General features: G+C 40.8%; 1 protein-coding gene across 2 annotated transcripts in view; it reads left to right on the top strand.

The window, feature by feature from the left end:
• The window catches only part of nme7 (NME/NM23 family member 7), a 110,846-nt gene that overhangs the window by 80,746 nt on the left and 6,479 nt on the right, over positions 1–23,621 (top strand). For both annotated transcript variants that reach the window (XM_078409248.1, XM_078409249.1), the window contains 2 exons: positions 2,444–2,512; positions 3,819–3,920. In XM_078409248.1, coding sequence (XP_078265374.1) covers positions 2,444–2,512; positions 3,819–3,920 — 171 coding nt within the window. The remainder of the gene's footprint in view (positions 1–2,443; positions 2,513–3,818; positions 3,921–23,621) is intronic.

Here is a 23,621-nt window from a genome sequence, read left to right as displayed (position 1 = left end):
TTTTCCCTGACCTGTTCAGAAGTTGATGGTAAATGTTTGTTCATTATAATTAATGGGTTTATATGAACTATTATCATTAACCATACAGTTCCCTCCATAATGTTAGGGACAAAGACCCATCATTTATTTATTTGCCTCCACAATTTGAGATTTGTAATAGAAAAAAATACATGTGGTTAAAGTGGACATTGTCAGATTTTATCAAAGGGTATTTTTATACATTTTAGTTTTACCATGTAAAAATTACAGCTGTGTTTATACATGGCCCCCCAATTTCAGGGCACCATAATGTTTGTGACACATGGCTTCACAGGCGTTTGTAATTGCTCAGGTGCACTAGGTGCAGAGAGAAATAAGAATAAAACTGTTAGAGACATCAGCCAAACCTTAGGCTTATAAATCAATTGTTTGGAACATCATTAAGGAGACAGAGAGCACTGATGAGCTTACTGATCGCAAAGGAAGACCTCCACAGCTGATGACAGAAGAATTCTTTCTATAATAAAGAAAAATCCCCAAACACCTGTCCGACAGATCAGAAACACTCTTCGGAAATCAGGTTGTGGATTTGTCAATGACCACTGTCCGCGGAGTACTTCATGAACAGAAATGCAGAGGCTACACTGCAAGATGCAAACCACTGGTTATCGCAAAAATAAGATGGCCAGGTTACAGTTTGCCAAGAAGTACTTAAAAGAGCAACCACAGTTCTGGAAAAAGGTCTTGTGGACAGATGAGATGATTAACATATATCAGAGTGATGGCAAGAGCAAAGTATGGAGGAGAGAAGGAACTGCCCACCTCATCTGTGAAACACGATGGTAGGGCTATTATGGTCTGGGCATGTATGGCTGCTGAACGTACTGGCTCACGTATCTTCATTGGTGATACAACTGCTGATGGTAGTAGCATAATGAATTCTGAAGTGTGTAGACACATCCTATCTGCTCAACTTCAAACAAGTGCCTCAAAACTCTTTGGTCGGCAGTTCATTCTACAGCAAGACAATGATCCCAAACATATTGCTAAAGCAACAAAGGAGTTTTTCAAAGCTAAAAAATTGTCAATTCTTGAGTGGCCAAGTCAATTACCCCGATCTGAACCCAATTGAGCATGCCTTTTATATGCTGAGGAGAAAACTGAAGGGGACCAGGCCCCAAAACAAGCATAATTTCTACATGGTGTAACCAAAATGTATAAAAATGGCCTTTATTGAAATCTGACAATGTGCACTTTAACCGCGTGTGATTTTGTTCTATTACAAATCTCAAATTGTGGAGTACAGAGGCAAATAAATAAATGATTGGTCTTTGTCCCAAACATTATGGAGGGCACTGTATCCTGCCAAATATTAACCGATCAATCATAACTACAAAAATATATCTTAAGGACATGCAGATATTTTTTCCTTCGGCCCACTGACCTGCGATCGCCCCATACACTAGCACTATCCTACACACTAGGGACAATTTACAATTCTAACAAAGCCAATTAACCTACAAACTGTCTGTCTTTGGAGTGTGGAAGGAAACCGGAGCACCCGGGGAAAACCTACACAGTCACAGGAAGAACATACAAACTCCATACAGACAACACCACTTGTCAGGATCGAACACAGATCCTGGCGTTGTAATGCAGCAACTCTACCGATGTGCCACTGGGCTGCCCCTAATCATGGTCGGCATGGATGAGTAGGGCCAAAGGACTTCCGTGCTGTCTGACACTATGATTCAAAAATAAATAGATTGCTATATAGTTCTGTGCATCTTGTGGTATATAAACTAAATCATCATATGGCAAAGTTAATTTGAGCCTATGGAGGAGAAAATTAAAATCTTGTAAATTATAGGAAGGATGTCGACAAAATGGAGAGGGTACAGAGGAGATTTACTAGAATGTTGCCTGGGTTTCAGCACTTATGCTACAGAGAGAGGTTGAACAGGTTGGGTCTTTATTCTTTGGAGCGTAGAAGGTTGAGGGGGGACTTGATAGAGGTTTAAAAAAAATTTAAGAGGGACGGACAGAGTTGACGTGGGTAGGCTTTTCCCCTTGAGAGTGGGGAAGATTCCAACAAGGGGACATAACTTCAGAATTGAGGGACAAAAGTTTAGGGGTAACATGAGGGGTAACTTCTTTACTCAGAGGGTGGTGGCTGTATGGAATGGGCTTCCGGTGGAAGTGGTGGAGGCAGGCTCGATTTTATTATTTAAGAGTAAATTGGATAGGTATATGGATGGGAGGGGATTGGAGGGTTATGGTCTGAGAGCAGGTAGATGAGACTAGGTCAGAGAGAGTGGTCGGCGTGGACTGGTAGGGCCGAACGGGCCTGTTTCCGTGCTGTAGTTGTTATATGGTTATATGGTCTTGTTGAGTTTTTAGCCCAAAGTCCAATAGCCAGCAATTCTGGCAAATCGTGTTTACCTTTATTCTCTTTTGCCCACAGTTTTATGTAGAACGAACCAATGCAGAGGAGTTCTTGGAAATATACAAAGGAGTTGTTGCTGAATACAATGTAAGTAGGAAGTAGGTAAAGGCAGATGAACAACATTAAAAAATCATGGAGGGTGGGAGGTACTTTTAATGCGAGAGCACAAAATGTACACGTTAACTAATTTTGACAATGAACGGATGTCTGGACTGTGTAAACTATCTACCTTATCATGAGAAATGCACATACAATAAACTAAAATAAAACCCTTTGATTTTTTCCAGGTATATTTAAGTTTAAGCATCTACTAACTTTTAAGCGTACATATTTAAGAGAATGCACTATTATCTTTCTGTCTACCATGTGCTTATGAGGAGTGTAGATTACAATGTAGACGCAAGGAACAGCAGATGCTGATTTACAAAAAAAGATTCAAAGTGCTGGAGTAACTCAGCGGGGCAGGCAATGTCTCTGGAGAACATAGATAGGTTCTTTAGTCTGAAGAAGGGTCCCAACCCGAAATGTCACCAATCTATATTCTCTAGGGATGCTGTCTGACCTGATGAATTACTCCAGCACTTTGTCTTTCCTATAGTTTACCAAGTCTGGGTCCAGCCACTTGGTAGTGCTAAGTCAGTTGATGTCGAACAGCATCGCTATTAGGGCTCACAATTCGCTTGAGTTTGAAAGTTGTCAGCTTCAATAGATCCGATCTTGCTTTCTCTTCCTATAACACAATGGTTTGCCTTAAATATTGGACCTCTAAATTTACTGTCAAGCACAGAAGTTGGGGACTTACTGATGAATTTGTAAATCAGATCTGTCAATTGTCTTCATGATTTATTAGAAAAATAATTTGGCACAGTGACACGTCTGGTGGAGCTGCTGCTGCCTCACAGTGCCGGAGACATGGGTTTGATCCCAACCTTGGGTGCTGTCTGTGTGGAGTTTGCAGGTTCTGTCTGTGACCTTCTGTGTTGCCTTTGGATGCTCAGCATCCTCACAAATCCCAAAGACATGCAGGTTTGTAGGTTAACTGGTCTTTGTAAATTGCCCCCTGGTATGTAGGGAGTGGGTGCGAAAGTGGGATAACATAGAACTGGTGTGAACGGGTGATTGATGGATGGTGTGGACTCGGTGGGCCGTAGGGTCTGTTTCCATGCTGTACCATTCAATCAACCACCATTTTTAAGCTTGCAAAGCATCAACCGCAGTTTTACTAGCTGAGAACAGTGTGTCCAGGAGATGCATTAAAAAATATCTTGAATGTGTTTTTAAATCAAAAATTAACTGCTACAATGTAAGAGTACTAATAAAAATGTTTAGGGTGAGGTGGGGATGGAAGAAATTATAACTTTTCTTACTAATATGATTTGATGTACCTCTACAGGCTATGGTAATGGAACTATGCTCAGGCCCTTGCGTGGCCTTGGAAATACAGGGAAGTGGGGTTCAGAAGCCATTTAGAGAATGCTGTGGACCATCCGACCCTGTAAGTTATGGTCAAGTTGCAAATAAGTTACTGTATTTTACCAGTTTCTAAAGTACTTTTTGTTTTGGTAAATTGAAAATGACAAGTGGCACATTTTTCATAGCAAGTCTTGTATAAATCACTTTTTATTCAGATTTTTTTTTAAAATCCGATATTACCTGTCAGTTCCATCCAATATCAATATTTTGTAACAGATTTCCTCTATTTTTCAATGGGTGTTCAGTTCCCTAAAGCACAACATTGTTCTGGCAGCTATGATTAATGGTTTAAGCATATTCAGTTTTATTTTGAAAGGGAAAGCCATTTATCTTGTGTCCTTCAAATTAAAATCCTATTTACAATAAAGCCATCTGCCATATTTTTTCTTTAGAAGTAACTGCAATATCTGATTTCCAAAATTGTCCTTCCTGTAAAGGTTGAATTTTTACTGATGATAATTTTAAACAGATTGTGTTTTGTATAATATTCTTGGATTCATTGCCATAGAAGGCTATGGAGGCCGTCTTTGGGTATTTTTATAGCGGTTCTTGATTAGTAAGGGCATCAAAGTTACGGGGAGAAGGCAGGGGAATGGGATAGAGAGGGAAAAATAGATCGGTCATGATCGAATGACGGAACAGACTTGATGGGTTGAATGGCCTAATTCTGCACCTGTGTCTTATGGTGTAATTCAACACAATAGAACGAGTGGTTTAATATTATGGCTTAAAAGATTTGACAATCCGAAGCTGCTATAAAGTGTCTCATCAATTCACTAATTTCAGGTTTCTAGACAAACTGAGAACACTGTCAAAGAATCTCCCCAGAGAACAGGAAGAGGAGAACTAAAATGTATTCAATCTTGGCATCCTTATTTGACTCAGGCATTAATTGTAAGGGGTACCATCTGAACATAAATTCAAGAGTACCAGAGACTATAGTCTGCCTTTTCAAAAAGTGGCAAAAATAAGCAGGATGGTGATCAACTGATATATTGGTATTTTAAAATCCTGCTGAATGATAGTTTGTCATTTTGTATAAGTGGTTGCATGTCCAGCTTGTTGATATAAACTGTGCCATCTCAGGAGAATACAGAGTGTCAGCGGGATGAAGCCCATGAGTTGCACTAGAGATCTAGAAAGTAGGCACTCTCACAATTTTTGTTCATTATGCCACAAATAATTAAGAAAAAGTTAAGAACTTTTGATTTCATTTCAAGCAAAGTGAAAAAACATGTAGAAATCAGAGCAGTGTTAAAGGATTCCCCAATTTGGCCGGTAAAATGTGAGAGTGTAAACCATGACAGGTATACTTACAGCTGTAATCAGGTGAATTTACCAAATGGCAGCTTGGCTCTGAGAAAATTGACTTCCAATAAAGGAATGAAAAGAAGAACATTTCTTAACTGTGTTGCAAAAAGCATTAGATGGGGTTACATGTAAGATTCTATTTTGTATGAAGCCATGTAAAAATGTGTTAGTGAGAAGCAAGGTAATGGACAAAACATTGGCACCTGTCATGCCATGTAGTCATTGTAAGTATATGTTATGAAAGTGTAGCTGTTCTGCTACTGCATTTTGGTGATGTAAGGCTTTTCATTTCATAACAACTTTGGCTGTTCACATGCATTCTGTCTTTTCTTTTGTCAAAATTGCTTCATACTTTTGCAGGCAAATGGGACTAGCTTAGATGGGATATCTTGGTCAGCATGGATTAGTTGGGCCTATTTTCGTGCTGTAGGACACTCACTCACACCCTCACCCTCTAAGAATGAAGCCTATTGCCAAACGTTAACCAATGTTATTTAGCACTACTTTAATCCAGATTTTAAGGTCTACTGTTATCTTATTACTTTGTGTGCAGGAAATAATTAGTAGTAACCAACCACACTAATTAGAGGCGATACCTGTGGAGAGAGAAGCTTTAGTTAACATATCAGATCAATTAGCTTTTATCAGGTCTTGGTTGGGAATGGTTTGTTGTACCACAAGCATGTGCATCAATCCTCCCTGACATTGAGCCTGAGGCAATAAGATGCTTTGGCCATAGAGCATCAAAACCTGGTGGGCCATTGGCTGAGAACACAGGGAAATGACTTCCTGCGAGCAATTTCATTAGGCCAACATTTTCAACATTCTAATGCGTAATAATCAGCTTTGTTAATCAGTGACTGTACAAATTTAGGACTTAATACAGTTCATGAATTACGTGGCTAAAATAAACTTTCTTAATATTATGAATCCTCCAAATGGTACAATTAAGAAATCTCTCCACCCCAAAAGATGTTCATCCAAATATTCATCCTTTGGCGGCCAGAAAGCTCTGTGAAGGATCCCTTCATGACATTAAGCCATTAAAATTTTGTGGCGCACTTCGATCCTGACTACCGGTGCTGTCTGTATGGAGTTTGCACGTTCTCCCTGCAACTGTGTGGGTTTTCTCCGAGTGCTCCGGTTTCCTCCCACACTCCAAAGACATGCAGGTTGGTAGATTAATTGGCTTTGGTGAAAATTGTAAAATTGTCCTTAGTGTATAGGATAGTTTTAGTGTATGGGGCGATCGCTGGTCAGCGCGGACTAGGTGGGCCGAAGGGCCTGTTTCCACATTGCATCTCTAGAGTAAAGTTTTGATATTATAGCCAACTTTCAGGAAAGTTTTGATATTTCAGCCAAGCCTCGCTCTTGTTTACTATGATCACCATAATGCAGTGCCAAGATATTACACTTATGAGATTTGGGAGGAGGTATTAATGATTTTAAGGAAGACTTTTGTCAGTAAAATGGATTTGTAAAGTGGCACACTGCACTTAGCTTAGTTTAATTTAGAGATATAACGTGGAAATGGGTCCTTCGGCTTACCGAGTCCACACTGATCAACGATCACCCATACACTAGTTTAATGTTATCTCAGTTTTGCATCCTACATACTAGGGGCAATTTAAAGAAGCCAATTAACCAACAAACCTGCACGTCTTTGGAATGTGGGTGGAAACCGGTGCACCCAGAGAAAACCCACATGGTTACAGTAGTAAGGATCAAACCCGGGTCTCTGGCACTGTAAGGCAGCAACTCTACTGCTGTGCCACTATGTTGCTACTTGAGAAGAAGGGAGAGTCCATCTATATGAGTCCATCTATATATTATTTCTCAAATGTTCCTCTGAGATACCTAATATGAGATGTTTCAGTGGCAGGTTATTGTTTATTGGGTATCTTCTATTTTGGGGTGGTCTTGGTTGTTTCTTATTTTGGATTTGTAGAATGACAGCTACCCCTAAGCTTACTCTCATGTTAGCTGATGTTGTTAACAATTCTCTCCTCAACTATTATCCAAACCTACCACCATTACTCTCACTTCAGAAAAAAGGATCTTGGCCCTTTCTAACCAGAGAAACTATGACTTCCACTCCAACATTTCCCTCTATTTGATACTTGGTAAACTCTAAAGGAAAAGTGCAAAAGTCTGCCTAGCAAACAGTTTCATCACACTGTAGAGTCATGAAACGTTCAAGAAAATATGTCAAAACATTATATGAAAGTGCAAATGCTACTAGAAATGCAGAATGCAATATCCCAATGCTTCAAGTGTACTGTGAATAACAAAATGGATTTTTCTAACAATTGTTCATTGTAGTTTAAAAGTTTATTTACTTAGAAATTAGAATTTCCAATCATCCGAGCATGTGATGCTGTTACTGTGCAGCATAAAACATTGTTAATTGCAATAACAATTGGCCATTCTACTCCCACCTTTTGCAAGCGAACAATTATTGCCTTGAGAAATCGTTGCTTGGACTGTATTGCTGCCATGGTAGATATGGATATTTCAAATCCAAATGAATTCCCTGTTATCAAAAATGAAGGTTTTTGATGTTTTTTTTCCACAATAAACAAAAACCAAGAATGTTGCTTTGAGGAAGCAATGTGTCACAAGCTGAAGTAAAAAAAACAAGCTGCTCAGGATCACAAGACACCCTGCTCTAAAATAATCCAGCTCTCTTGCCAAATTGAGGAAGTGTATTTTTTTCTCCCATTAAACTTTTCCTCAAAGTTGTGAAATCAAGTTTGAGAATTAATCAGAGATGGATGCAAAGCGCTGGAGTAACCCGGCGGGTCAGGCAGCATCTCTGGAGAAATAGGATTGGTGACATTTTGGGTCAGGATCTTTCTTCAGAATAAGAGTTTAGTTTTAGTCTGAAGAACGGTTCCGACCTGAAACGTTACCTATCCTTTTCCTCCAGAGATGCTGCCTGACCTGCTGAGTTACTCCAGCGTTTCTTGTCTATCTTTGGTATAAACTGGCATCTACAGTTCTTTGTCTGTACTCTGGAGAATTAATCACCTTAGATTTACAACGGGATGGTTACTAACCAACCAAAAATATTTAGTTTGAAGTCTAAGTAGAGTCTGAAGAAGGGTCTCAACTTGAAACATCACCTATTCTTTTTCTCCAGAGATACTGCCTGACTCGCTGAATTACTCCACCATTTTGTGTCTATCTTCTGTATAAACCAACATCTGCAGTTCCTTCCTACAGAAATATCTAAAGTTGTGTTTACCAAAAGTCTGTGAGGGGTCAATAATGGAAAGATATTTTTGAACTTCCTTCTGCATGTGTGCAAATGAGGAGTGGAAGTGGAGGAGGATTAATATTTGATTCCTGGAACTTGAGTCCGGAATCATAAAAGAGGCATCTGCCGAATTGCTAATGATCTACCATAAGTCCTCAGTGACCCACATCAGAAGTTCATGAGGGCCGCAGACTCATAGTTTATTGTAGAGTCATAGAATCATACAGCATGGAAATAGGCCCTTCAGCCCAACTTGCTCATGCCAACCAAGATTTCTGTTAACTATTGGATGCAGATGAACTCTAACTTTTTTTGTACTCTAAACATGTTTTTATATACTAGTAGTAAATTGAGGGCAATATTTGCAAGGTTCTTTCCAAGAAAGACCATCAGATGATGGTACCAAGGATAGTGATGTTGAGGATTTCAGTATACCAGAGGCAATAAGGAGGTGACTGATTCTGGTGTAGCACTCTTCGCTTTATGAAAAGATCCATTTACTAATAACATCATGGGCTCTCTTTACCATGCTTCTTCTGTTCACTGCACCTTTGTCAAAACTTTTATGAATTAAACCTTTACTTTACTTTAGACTTTAAAGATACAGCATGGAAACAGGCCCTTCGGCCCATGCTGACCAGTGATCACTACCCTACACACACTAGGACTAATTCTTACAATTAACTGACAAAGAGTTTTGGGCATAAAATAAAGGCGACTATTTTAAATGCAAAGGAATCTCCAAATGACAACCTTGATAAGAAAGCATTGCCTAATGTTACTTTTGCGGCCAATGGAGCCTATATTGACTTTAGTAGACATCCACAAATCAATTTCAGAGTCTGAGGCCAAAGTTAAGGCAACAAGTGATGTACATTGATTATGGTTCTATTTCTGCATCCACTCCCTACGAACTAGGTGTGATTTTACAAAGGCCAATTAACCATCAAACCCACACATCTTTGGGACGTGGAAGGAAAGCGGACCATCCGGAGGAAACCGACGTGGTCATAGGGCGAACGTTCAAACTCCACACAGGCAGTACCCGAGGTCAGGATCGAACCCGGGTCTCTGACGCTGTGAGGCAGCAGCTCTACCAGCTGCGCACTGTACCAACCGCTCTTTTTATTAATAAGCAGTGGGATGGAAGATTTATTGCCAGATATGAAAATATATATTTTAAAAGATTTGAGGTCAACCAGCAGTTTGAATAGATGATTCAGGGACTGACTTCTGCCTCATCTCATTTAAAAAATAAAAAGCACAGGCACAAGACACCTGCTAACAAATAGCACTACATGTTGCCAAACAAGCTGAGCCTGCAGTAAATCATGCACTGAAGCATGCCAAGATCATGAAATCCTCTTCCACAAAGCTAGGAGCATTAATCAAGTTAGTTATTTAATGTTTTAAATGCTAATTCTGAACAGCATAGTATAGGAGGGAGATCAAGGACAAGAAGATTTAGACTAATGGGATCCAAAACAAGCGGCCTAATTGGATTAAAAATAGGCTTGGTGAAGGGAGGCAGAGGGTAGTTTTCTACTAGGAGGTCTGTGACCAGTGGTACACTGTAGGGATCAGTGCTGGAACCCTTGCTGTTTGTGATTATATATAACTTGGATGTGAACGAAGGAAGAATCTTCAGTAACTTTGTGGAAGAGTGAAAAATTAGTGCTGTTGTGGCAATGAGGAAAGTTGCTTTAAGGACCTGTCCCACTTAGGCGATTTTTTAGGCACTTGCCGGCGACTGTCAAAGTCGTAGCAGATTGCCGAAATTTTCTTTTACCCTACGACAATGACCACGACAATGCCGAGTCAGGTCGACTTTACACCGTCTTCGGAAACATTGCACAATTCCCACGCTGTCAATGCTTCTCCAGCGTCCTAATTTTCGCTGAAATCACTGACAAGTCGGTAATTACTTGAGAGTTTTGAAATATAACATCTTGCCTGGGTTACTTGAAAACCGAGCTTCACGGTAACAAGACATAAATTGGATTGACTTCCAATTAGCAGAATTAAGAAATTTAATTTTAAAAGTGGTTAAATGGATTTTTGTGAAAAGTGTGTGGGCAATCTTTGAAAATGTACGGGAGATGCATATCTGGTTTCTGGGTTGCATATCTGGGTTGGGAGCCTACTTTAAATGTAATCGCTGATGGCCATAAACATCGCAAAAATTCCCACGCTTACCTGACCGTCAAACTGTCACCTCCAATCTACCTGTGGGACAGGCCCTTTAGGCTACAACAAGATATAGATCAGGTAAAAATTGGGCGGATTATTGTCAGAAAGAATTTAATCCCAACAAATCTGAGTATTTTGGTGAGTAAAATTCAGGGTCAGTCATATGTGTAGTAAACCAGTAGGATACTCAGTAAGGGCGGCATGTAGGTGCAGTGGTAGAGTTGCTGCCTGACAGCACCAGAGAACCGGATTCGATCCTGACTACGAGTGTTGTCTGTATGGAGTATGTTCTTTCTCCACATGACCTGCATGGGTTTTCCTTGGGTGCTACGGTTTCTTCCTACACTCCAAAGACGTACAGGTTTGTAGGCTTATTGGCTAGTAAAAATGTAAATTGTCCCTAGTGTGTGGGATAGCGTGAGTGTACGGAGATCGCTGGTCAGCGCAGACTCAGTGGCCGAAGGGCCTCTGTCCATGATGTTTCTCTGAACTAAACTAAACCAAAACTGAGAAACTTTGAGGTCCAAGTCCTGAAAGTGGCATCACAGGTCAATAGGGTAGTGAAGAAGGTTTAAGGCATGCTTACCATTATAGGTTAGGTCAAAGACTAAAAGAGTTGGAACATTATGCTGCAGCTTTACATAATACAGGTTAGGCCACATATGACATACTGTGTGTGCTTCTAGTCACAATGCAATCAGAAGGAGAGCATGGAGCAGTGATTCACCAGGATGCTGCCGAAACTGGAGGACTTTAGTTATAGGGAGAGATTGGATAATCAAAATGATTTTGACTATCTACCCATCTGTGCCTCTCCTAATCTTGTGTACAGTGCCCTCCATAATGTTTGGGACAAAGACCCATCATTTATTTATTTGCCTCTGTACTCCACAATTCGAGATTTGTAATAGAAAAAATCACATGTAGTTAAAGTGCACATTGTCAGATTATAATTAAGGCCATTTTTATACATTTTGGTTTCACCATGTAGAAATTACAGCAGTGTTTATACATAGCCCCCCCATTTCAGGGCATCCTAATGTTTGGGACACAGCAATGTCATGTAAATGAAAGTAATCATGTTTAGTATTTTGTTGCATATCCTTTGCATGCAATGACTGCTTGAAGTCTGTGTTTCATGGACATCACTAGTTGCTGGGTGTCTTCTCTGGTGATGCTCTTCCAGGCCTGTATTGCAGCCATCTTTAGCTTATGCTTCTTTTGGGGGCTAGTCCCCTTCAGTTTTCTCTTCAGTATATAAAAGGCATGCTCAGTTGGGTTCAGATCGGGTGATTGACTTGGCCACTCAAGAATTGACCATTTTTTAGCTTTGAAAAACTCCTTTGTTGCTTTAGCAGTATGTTTGGGATCATTGTCTTGTTGTAGAATGAACCGCCGGCCAATGAGTTTTGAGGCGTTTGTTTGTACTTGAGCAGATAGGATGTGTCTATACACTACAGAATTCATTATGCTACTACCATCAGCAGTTATCAAGTGAGCCAGTACCTTCAGCAGACATACATGCCCAGGCCATAACACCCCCACCACCGTGTTTCACTGACGAGGTGGTATGCGCTTTGGATCTTGAGCAGTTCCTTCTCTCCTCCATACTTTGTTCTTGCCATCACTCTGATATAAGTTCATCTTTGTCTCATCTGCCCACAAGACCTTTTTACAGAACTGTGATTGCTCTTTTAAGTTCTTCTTGGCAAACTAACTTGGCCATCTATTTTTGCGGCTAACCAGTGGTTTGCATCTTGCAGTGTAGCCTCTGTATTTCTGTTCATGAAGTCTTCTGCGGACAGTGGTCATTGACAAATCTACACCTGACTCCTGAAGAGTGTTTCTGATCTGTCGGACAGGTGTTTGGGGGTTTTTCTTTATTGTAGAGAGAATTCTTCTGTCATCAGCTGTGGAGGTCTTCCTTGGCCTGCCAGTCCCTTTGCGATTAGTAAGCTCACCAGTGCTCTCTTTCCTCTTAATGATGTTCCAAACAGTTGATTTTGGTAAGCCTAATGTTTGGCTGATGTCTCTAACAGTTTTATTCTTGTTTCTCAGTCTCATAATGGCTTCTTTGACTTTCATTGGCACAACTTTGGTCCTCATGTTGATAAACAGCAATAAAAGTTTCCAAAGGTGATGGAAAGACTGGAGGAAAGACTGGTGCTGAGAGCTCTCTTATACCTGCATTAAGGAGACAATTAAACACACCTGAGCAATTACAAACGCCTGTGAAGTCATGTGTCCCAAACATTATGGTGCCCTGAAATGGGGGGGACTATGTATAAACACAGCTGTAATTTCTACATAGAGAAACCAAAATGTATAAAAATGTACAGAGGCAAATAAATAAATGATGGGTCTTTGTCCCAAACATTATGGTGGGCACTGTATGCATGTACATCTTTCCTCCATGGAAGGGTGACCTAATAGACATACTTCAGATTCTGAGAGGCATGGATAGGTAGATAAGTTAATAAGTTCTAGGAGCAGAATTAGGCCATTCAGCCCATCACGTCTACTCCACCATTCAATCATGGCTGATCTATCTTTCCCCCTCAATCCCATTCTCCTGTCTTTGTCCCATAACCCCTGACATCTTTACCAATCAAGAATCTGTCAATCTCCATTGTAAAAATATCCATTGACCTGGCCTCCACAGCCATCTGTGGCAATGAATGCTACAGATTTCCACCCTCTGACTAAAGAAATTCCTCCTCATCTTCTTTCTAAAGTCAAGTCCTTTTATTCTCAGGCTATGGCTTTGTCCTAGACTCTCCCACTAGTGGAAATATCCTCTCCACATCCATTCATTCCATGCCTTTAACTATTCGGGGGCTTTCAAGGGCATAGGTTTAAGGGAGAAATAGTTTTGAAGGGGATTTCAGGGATGGGTTTTTGTTACACTGTGGTTGATATCTGGAAGGTGTTGCCAGAAGAGGAGGTGGAATCTAAGAGAATCACTGCTGTTTAGAGGCATTTGAACAGATACTTTAATAGGCAAGGTATGGCAAAATACAGTCCTAATGCACCAATTTATGTGTAGGTGGGGAAAATGGTTGATATGGATGTGGTGAGATGAAGGGCCTGTTTCCCTGCTGTACGACTATCACTATGAAAGGATACATTATAAAACAACATGAAACCGTGGTCTTCAAAATATTTGACTTGGGGATGTAGAGCAGGTTATCTTTAGATGGACTTTTTATACAGGCACAAGGCAAATTACTCTTATTAGGCCTACCTTTGCATATACAAACAATCAAACTGACAATAGCTATTGAGACCAGAAAAAAATATAAGCAGAGGCCTAATCTGACAAGCACTATTTTCACAATCTCTAGTTGGTTTAACTCAGTTAGCTCCTATCTCTTTTGAGTGAAATCATGCTTTATTTTCAGAATAATAGTTACTAGAAACAGCAATGACCAACGCTCAAAGTTAATTCTCCATATTGGCAATAGGGATTTGGGGAAATATATCATTTTAATTAACTGTGTATAAACTTTTTAGAGGGCAGTTTTTAAACAATGTATTTTTCTATCATTTTGTGTATGAAATTATCCAATTTTTTGCCACTAAATAATTTTTTATTTTCTTCAGAAAAGTTTTGACATTCGAGTTACTTAACATCTAAATGTGTTAACATAAACAGTTTTACTGGTTTGGAAAGTGATGGCAAAACAATAAGAACAAACATGGGGCTTAATGACTCATATTCCTCGGTTTCCTTTGCTTATTTGCATAGCAGACATCATTTACTGATGAGGCACAATATATAAATAAAGCTTTGTACTGACCCTCATGTCAAAATTGTGATGCGGCTCAAATAAAATGAAATTTGAGACAAAGGGTCAGATTTGCTTCAACAGTGTCGAAGCCCAGTTCAGGACTGCAGTAACACAGCATGTCTTTGAGGCATGAATCATAGACACAGACGCAATGTCTTGACCAGATAGTGAAGCATCAAGCACAACTATAAAGTAATGGCAATTTATAGCTGTTATGAAAACAGATCGATTTATGTTTGACATTCCAATTTTTGAGCCTCCATTTCCGAGGTTGACTTTACACTATCTTTATGAAAAGTGCCTTTCAATAGCAGCATATGGCAATCGTTTCAGTAATTAAGCAAATTATTAATGAAACATATAAAATAGTCTTTGTAATAGTGCAATTTTTTTAACTGATAAAATGTTAATGTACAATTCATTTCAAACGCAGATTTTGGAAAATAAGCATATCTGTTCGCTTAGTTTGCCTGTGTTGTTTTGTGACCATAAGTGGATTGAATCTTTAGTATGTAACTGAGGCAATGTTGAATTAAATCATGCTTGCCATACAAAAAGCAAATGCATGTAAGATGGCTGCCTGCAAGTGAGAAACATAATTCATAAGTTCATAAGTTCTAGGAGCAGAATTAGGCCATGCGGCCCATCTAGTTTACCATTCAATCATGGTTGATCTATCTTCCTCTCTCAACCCCTTTCTCCTGGCTACTCCCCATAACCCCTGAAAACCTTACCATCTACACCATGAAGTGTAGACTTGCAACCATCTCCAATGATGTCATCACAGCCATTTATGACGTGATAATGTATTAGCCATTGCAATTTTCTCTTTGTGGCCACAAGCACCATTTAGAAGTTTAAATTGTGTTAACTGCAGCGGAAACAACTAAATACTGAAGAAAAAAATAGTCCATAAGTAATTTAAATTTCATTATTTGTCACATTGAGATAAATCTTATGAGTTTCCTATATGTCTTTCTTGACGTTTTTAACCTGGTCTTTCAATGTCGTGAACATATTTTGTGTCATTTTGTGAAATATTGTTTTCCCTCAGTGGTTGCTAATCACTTACTGTGGTTAAACATCATCTTCTTGATAACTGTTTGCGTCCATATCTCTCTTGAGCTCTCTGTCCACTTGCTTTGTAATAAATTAATGACTTGTCATTCTTGTTCACAAAAGAAAACAGTAATATCAAAGCCTTCTATGAGGGCGGCACAGTGGTGCAATGGTAGAGTTGCTGCCTTACAGCGCCAGACACCCGAGTTCCATCCTGATTATGGCTGCTGTCTATATGGAGTTTGTATGTTCTCCCTGTGATGGCGTAGGTTTCCTCCGGGTGCTTCGGTTTCCTCCCACACTCCAAAGGTTTGTAGGTTAATTGGCTTCAGTAAATTGTAAATTGTCCCTGGTGTGTAGGATAGTGATTTCTGTTCGGCACGATGTCGGTAGGCCGAAGGGCCTGTTTCTGCCCCGTATCTGTAAAGTGAAAAGCATCTCGTGAATATGAATTTATCATAATCTGCTCCAGTGAAATCATTCTTGAAACATATATATATATATAGTATGTTAAAAACTCTCTGATATTCTAACGTCTTATTTTCCCCATTTTGGTATTCGTTTTGCTTTTATTGCATTCTCTTTCCATAATGGCCTGTCACCATTGTTATAAATGTTGGTTTAATTTCATTTAACATCCCATGTGCTGCCTACATCCAGAATATATTTAATCCTACCTCTACTACTTCCTATATTTGCTATCTCTTTTTCTGAAGGTGTGGTATAATAATATTCTTCCTCTATCTTCGCAAAGATATATGTAGATGAAACAAAAATGAATTGTTTAACTTGTGCAATCAAATCTACAATCAAGGATTAAAATAGAACATAAGACAAAGGAAAATGATTATTTTAAAAGATAAAACTTACATGGTATTGACCATAGCTTTTGTAAAGGTCTTTGTAATATTTTGTACATTTCTTGTTACTAATATGGTGCAGAACATTCTGACTTAATGAGAGATCTTGTGAGCATCAAAACAGGATCTTAATTGGGATTTAGATCAACCATGTGAATGATTCAATTCACGTGTTTTATCTGATGAGTAGAGGCTCCATATTAGTGATAATTGTTGTACAAGTCATTCATTAAGCACTTGCTCCCTTTTTTTTCTCATGCTGCGTGGAAGTCTAAACAGAATTCTTAACAGCCCATGTTAGGTTTGCATTTAGCCAACTTACTTCTGCCAACATATTTCTCTTGAAAACTACATTATTTCCAAGTAGAAAAATGCTCATTTTAATCTCACAATATATTCCTTTTAATACTTTTAAGAAACTTTTTCTAGTACCTTGTCCAACTCAGGGTGGATTTACTCCGGGTACTCCAATTTTCTCCCACACCCCAAGGACGGTGATTTGTAGGTTAATTGGTCTCGGTAAATTGTCCCCAAGTGTGTAGAGAATAAATGAGAAAGAGGGATAACACAGAACCAGCGCAAACAGGTCGGAGTTGACTCAAGGATGTTTCCATGCTGCATCTCTAAATTAAACAAAAAATGAATGAAACAGCGGATGCTGTTTTACAAAAAAGCACACAAATTGCTGGAGTAACTCAGTGGGTCAGGCAGCATCTCTGGAGAACATGGATAGCTGACATTTCAAGAGGGAACCCTTCTTCTGAATTTTGTATGTTACTTCAGCACTTTGTGTTTTGCTCAGGATTCCAGCGACTACAGTTCCGTGTGTCTCTAAAAGATTGTAATCATTGCCGTCACCATAATTCAAAAGGCCACTACTAGTTTGTTCTTCCTCGCAGACACAAGTGCAATTCCAACTAGACTAATGCACCTATGTGGCCACAAGGAATCATAGACACGGGTTTACTAAAAAAAATACAGAAAGTGTGGAAGTAACTCAGCAGGTCAGGCAGAATCTCTGGAGAACATCGATAGGTGAACTTTTGGGAGAGTCTGAATTTTATATATTGCTATACGTATATCTACTGCAATAATTAGTTGTAAAAAAAACATTGAACTGCAGCTGTATTTTATGTTATGCTTGCAGTTATAATTTGTTTGCCAGTTGACCCTCGCTAATGGATGATGATTCTTTGAATTCTTGTGGGATCTACATAAAACATTAACCAAAATCTATTAATTAATTGCAGATTATATCGTACATGGTCTACAAGGCAATCAAACTCAATGAGCTGCATTGCTGCTGCTTTTCCTATATCTTGTTTTCCTTTTGCTCCCATACCTTCAGAGGGAGGTCACTGCATCCCCAACACACACCAAACAAATTGTCTGTGAGCTTGCCCATCCTACTCAGGGGCATTTTCCACATAAGGTGCAGCTCTTGAATACAAGAGACAGCAGAGGCTAATCTGGAAAGAGTCAGCCAGTCAAGCAGCATCTATGGTGGTGATAGGCGCATGCCTCCTCAGATGCTGCTTGGCTGAGTTCTTCCAACGTTCCTTATTTTGATCAAAATGGTTTGCCAAGAATATCGGTGCAGTAGCCATGTCTCCCCAGCATCAAACGGCTTCCTGGTCATGAGGAAATGGATGAATATTTGTGGGGAGTGGAACCTGCTTTTTTTCCCTGTAAAGTTCAGGGATATAACTTCAAGAGTCAAATCGATAGTGCCAATAGTGTTTTATTGTCACACGTCCCAAAACAGTTCGTTTTCAGGCTCCTGGACCTTCTTCCTGATGGCAGGTGTGAAATAAGAGTCTAGCCAGGGTGGTGTGTGTCTCTGATGATGCTGGCTGCCTTTTTGAAGCAGCAACTCTTGTAGATCCCTTTGATGGTGGGGAGTTCAGTACCCATGATGGACCGGGCAGTGTTCACCACCTTTTGCATCATATCCAGATAATAAGACCTTTGGACTGGTACATTGGATAGGATGGACTAGAGACACAGGTACATTGGATAGGAGGGACTAGAGGTTGAGAGGGACTAGCTGAGATGGGGTATTTTGGTTGCCGCAGATGAATTGGGAAAAAGAGCCTGTTTCTGTGCTGTATGACTCTGGTTCTATTTGAAAAGGAAATGAAGACACAATTTCGGTTTTATTTTATTACAGTGAAAAAATCCTCAGTTAACGTTTAATAAGAGTTTTCAAATGTTGCGGTCAGCACGTGAAACGTCAACCTTATGTACAAGAATATGGTGTGTGTGACCTTTACAGTCTCATCGTCAACAATCTATGACAATGGGAATGTTACTGAATACTATATTAAATTGTGCTTCTTGTGCATAGTACATCCAATGCTATACTTTCCTTCAGGCTTAAAGGCTTAATTGCTTCCTTTGACTGCAGGAAACTTTCCTGTTATCAATTAAAATTCCAGCCAGAGTATATTCAAACTAATAACTAAGGTTTTCCAGTGCAAAGTTATTCCTAGCAGTTGTACATCCCTTAACCTAGTTTACAGGGATTATCGTTCAGAGAACTTGGTGGGAATTGGAACAAGTTGACGCAATGCCAGCCTCAGTCTTGTTATTCTTTGCAACCTCTATGTGCTCTGTAGTTGAAGGTAACATTGCTCAGTCAACTTGATTTTCTGTATTATTAGTAAAATCTTATAAGTTAAAGTTTCCCTTGCAACCCAACATATTTAACTGTATTCTTACTGTTCTATCCATTTGCTTTTTGTTGAAAAATTAAATATCAGCCACATTCTATTGGCATGGCACTTCTATTTGGAAAAAAAAAGGTTGTCTTCTCCTATCTGTGGGTTCTGCACCCCCAAAACCATCCAGCAATGAAGGACTAGTGGTACATTTCCAAGTCAACATGATGCATTACTTTTTCAAACACAGGGTGGTGAGTTTAGTGGTGGGTTTATGGAACGAGCTGCCAAAGGAGGTAGTTGAGGCATGTAGGATAACAAAATTTAATAGCCACTAGGACAGGTATACGGATAGGAAAGGTTTTGATGGATATGGGCCAATCGCAGGTCGGTGGGACCAGTGTAGATGGGGCATCTTGGTCAGCATGGACAAGTTTGGCCGAAGGGCCTGTTCCGGTGATGTATGACTCTCTGACTCTATGAACCTGCTAGATGGCAGTGCATCCATGCATCTGCTGTCATTGTCCTTCTCAGTGGAAGAAGTCACAGGTTTGGCAAGTTATGTTGGAGTAGCCTGGGCTGGTGACTGCAGTGCATGTTGTAGATGGTTCACCCTGTGGCATTATGTGGGTGGTGAAACAGTGGTTGATAGTGTGCCGAGCAAGCACAGTACTTTGTCTTGGATGGTCTCAAGGTTCTTGTGATTAGCTGGCGCTGCATTCACCCAAGTTAGGGGAGAATGTTCCAATATGATCCTTCCTTGTGCTGGAAGTAGATGATGGAAAGGCTTTGGAGAGGGGAGAATGGGGGGCTGGAGGAGTGAAGGATGGAGGCATGTGGAGGGCGGGTGGTCGTGGTGGGAGTTATGAAGTAAGTCACTCATCCAGCTTCTTGTCTATTCTTGCAGCCACAAAAATGTTACTGGTTACTGGTGATACCCAGGATGTTGATGGTGAGGGAGCAGGCAATGGCAATGTGATTCAATTCCACTGGTGGGTGATTGGACTCTGTTGTGGAAGACAGCTATTGCTTGATGGTTTATATTGTCAAATGTTACTTGACACATGTCAACTCCTGCCTGAATGTCATCAAGGGCTTCTTACTTGCAGGAATGGGCAGTTTCTTGTACTGTGGATTTGAAGATTGAATTGAACAATTTGTAACCATCAATGAATATCGCCAGTCCTGACTAAAGCTGGAAGAAAGGCCGTTGATGAAGCAGCTGAAGACGGTTGTGGCCAAAGAAATAATCCTGAGGGACTCCAACTTTAATGTCCTGGGGCTAGGGTTGACAGTGAAAGGTTTGTTTGATAGTGGGATGTATTGAAGGTTATAGAAACATTGGAAGGTGAATCGCTGGTGGCTGGGTGAAAGGTGAGGATAGGGGAAATTTCCATGGCAATAAATGGTGTAGAAGCAATAGTCTGATAAATGAGATCTGAGTGTAATCTTTTGTCTGATGTACATGTGTAAATAAGTCACTACTACTATAATTCTATTCGATCCATGCAAATGGTTTCTTTTAAACTTACTTTTAAACAAAACTACGATTGTCTGCCAAGGCAAATATCTAAGATTACCTGAAGGTTGTTTTCAAACTCCTTCCTAGAAACACAATCTTGTCTCACCCTGCAACGTAGCTCTATGAAGTATCATAATGTTAGAATGTTTGTCTCAACTGTGATCCATTCTACTCTCTATCACATACTGTTTCAAATTTACATGTATGTGCAAAACCAATTTAGGTAGGGCTAATAAAAATAATAAATACTCCAGATGCAAGAAATCTTAAACAGAAGACAGAAAAGTTTGAAACAATACAGCAAGTCAGGCAGCATCCTTGGAGAGAGGAACAGTCAATATTTTGTATTTGTGATTATGAACTCCTCAATCCCCCCCCCCACTCTCATCTACCCCTCTTCATCTGGTTTCAACTAACCACTCAGTCTCCTCTCCTCTTTCAACTCTCCTCTCAGTCCTGATGACTTAACCCCAAATGACCTTTTGCTTCCACAAACACTGCATGACCCACTGAGTTCTTTCAATGATTGCTATTTTATAATGGCTTCCAAACATCCTGAACGTCCCCTCCCCGTCCCCTTCTACCTATATTCCTCTCTGGCTTTACATTTCATCCCTCTTCTCTCCATGTCTGACACTCTTTTATCTTTTTCATCTCTAGCCTTAGCCAAATGACCTACCCCTTATTCTTAAACTGTGGCCCCTGGTTCTGGACTCTCCCTACGTTGGGAACATGTTTCCTGCCTCTAACTTGTCCAACCCCTTAATAATCTTATATGTTTCGATAAGATCCCCTCTCATCCCTCTAAATTCCAGTGTATACAAGCCTAATCGTTCCAGTCTTTCAATATACGACAGTCCCGCCATTCCGGGAAATAATCTAGTAAACCTATGCTGCACGCCCTCAATAGCAAGAATATCCTTCCTCCAATTTGGAGACCAAAACTGCACACAGTACTCCAGGTGTGGTCTCTCTAGGGCCCTGTACAACTACAGGACCTCTTTGCTCCTATACTCAACTCCTCTTGTTATGAAGGCCAACATTCCATTGGCTTTCTTCACTGCCTGCTGTACCTGCATGCTTCCTTTCAGTGACTGATGCACTAGGCCACCCAGATCTCATTGTACGTCCCCTTTTCCTAACTTGACACCATTCAGATAATAATCTGCCTTCCTATTCTTACCACCAAAGTGGATAACCTCACACTTATCCACATTAAACTGCATCTGCCATGCATCCGCCCACTCACACAACCTGTCCAAGTCACCCTGCAACCTCATAGCATCTTCCTCACAGTTCACACTACCACCCAGCTTTGTATCAGGGTGGGAAGGGGAGGGGGAGGAGAGGAGAGGGTGCTGCACCAATGCAGGAGAGGTTTGGGCCGAACGGGTCCACTTGGTCTAGTACATGTTACAAAAGGAAAAGGAGTGATGTTTTTACGGTTTCCGCCCTCACTGCAGTGGGAGGGCCTCAAAGTGTAGCTTTTGAATAGCGAAACTTTGTGGTGGCTACATCAACTCCAGTGCATCCCTCAGCATTGCTGGACTTTGGAATGTGCCTGACCACAGCATTCACGGAAAACCCATAAATATCAGCCAGAGAAAATTGTCTTTCACTAAGTTGATGACCTTACAACAGGAGTCCACATTTGAATGCGTCTATATTGCTGGGGGCAGCCTGTAAAACAACAGACTCCTGTGTATGGGATGACAAAGATCACTGGATCCTTTTAGTTTCTTTAGAAATGCAGATTCAAGGAGGCGATCGACTGTCTGATCCCCACCACGGCCGCCTTGAGGGCACTGCTTACACATTGGCACTGTAATTCTGACTGTTGTGTAGGTCTAGCTGCTTTGTTCGAAATCTCCATTAATGAAACCTCCTGTTAATTGATGTTGACATTCTGCTCTTTGAACCATCCAAAATAATCCACCATTACCTATTTCCCCCAGAGCAGATCACTGTCTTTTGATTTGCGGTCATATAGGTGTTCCTATGCATAGGCGTTTTTATGAGGGACAACTGAATTTCTCCAGCAATGTGGCCAGACCCAACCTTAGCAAAATCAGGATCAGCATGGAGTGACATTTGGTGATATTTGATGTTCGTGTGCCTACAATCTACACACAGCGTACATTACCATATTGGGTATAATTGCCCTCCCCCAACACCTTTCCCACATCACAATGCTCCAATCTCCAGATGAAATGGAAGACTTGGGTGACTCCTGCAGCAATATTGCGGGGTGCAGGTCACACCTTCACCTCTCTTGGAGGGATTTGTGTGTATGACCTGTACCCTGAATCTGGCTTTCGTGTGGGGCCCCAGTGCCCGCTTAATTACAGCACAGATCGAGACAGTGCACAGAGAAAATCTCATCAAGTCAAGTTTATGTCACATACACATACAAGATGTGCAGTGAAATGAAAGGTCACCCACAGTCCAGCAATAGAGCAATAAAAATAACCAATTTCACACACAATCACAACCAACACAAAACAAAAAAAAAGAAACATCCATCACAGTGAGTCTCCTCCAGTCACCTCACTGTGATGGAAGGCCAGAATGTCTTTTCTCTTCCCCTGCCATCTTCTCCCGCGGTCAGGCTGTTGAAGTTGCCACGTTCCAGGCCATGCCAGACGGTGCAAGGTCCGCAGCGGGCTGACCCAAGCCCCGCAATCCGGGGTGGGCGAAGACGCTGCCGCTGCCGGAGATCCCGATGTCGGCTCCCACCCAGGGGGCTGCGAGCTTCCGATATCCAAGCGGCCCGCACCTCCGAAGTGGAGTCGCAGCCACTCCCGCAGCGCCACCACAGCCTCTGAAGGCAGCCAGCTCCGCAGATGGTAAGTCCGGTCCGCGGGCTCTGCGAACCAGAGCCCAGGTGGTCCCAGCCGGAGGCCGCCAGCTCCAGGTATTTGGCTGATGGTAGGCCGCAGCGGGAACAGAGACACGACCCAGCAAAAAGGTCGCGTCACCGTTTGGAAGAGACAATTTTACAGTCCCCCCCCCCCCCCCACATAGTACACAACCACATAAAACACTACATCACATCTACACACTACAATCAA

This window comes from Rhinoraja longicauda, chromosome 12, assembly GCF_053455715.1.
Source record: "Rhinoraja longicauda isolate Sanriku21f chromosome 12, sRhiLon1.1, whole genome shotgun sequence".
In the NCBI taxonomy this organism is placed as follows: domain Eukaryota; kingdom Metazoa; phylum Chordata; class Chondrichthyes; order Rajiformes; family Arhynchobatidae; genus Rhinoraja; species Rhinoraja longicauda.
Note: the sequence above shows the minus strand (reverse complement) of the source record. Positions and strands in the feature narration are given on the sequence as shown.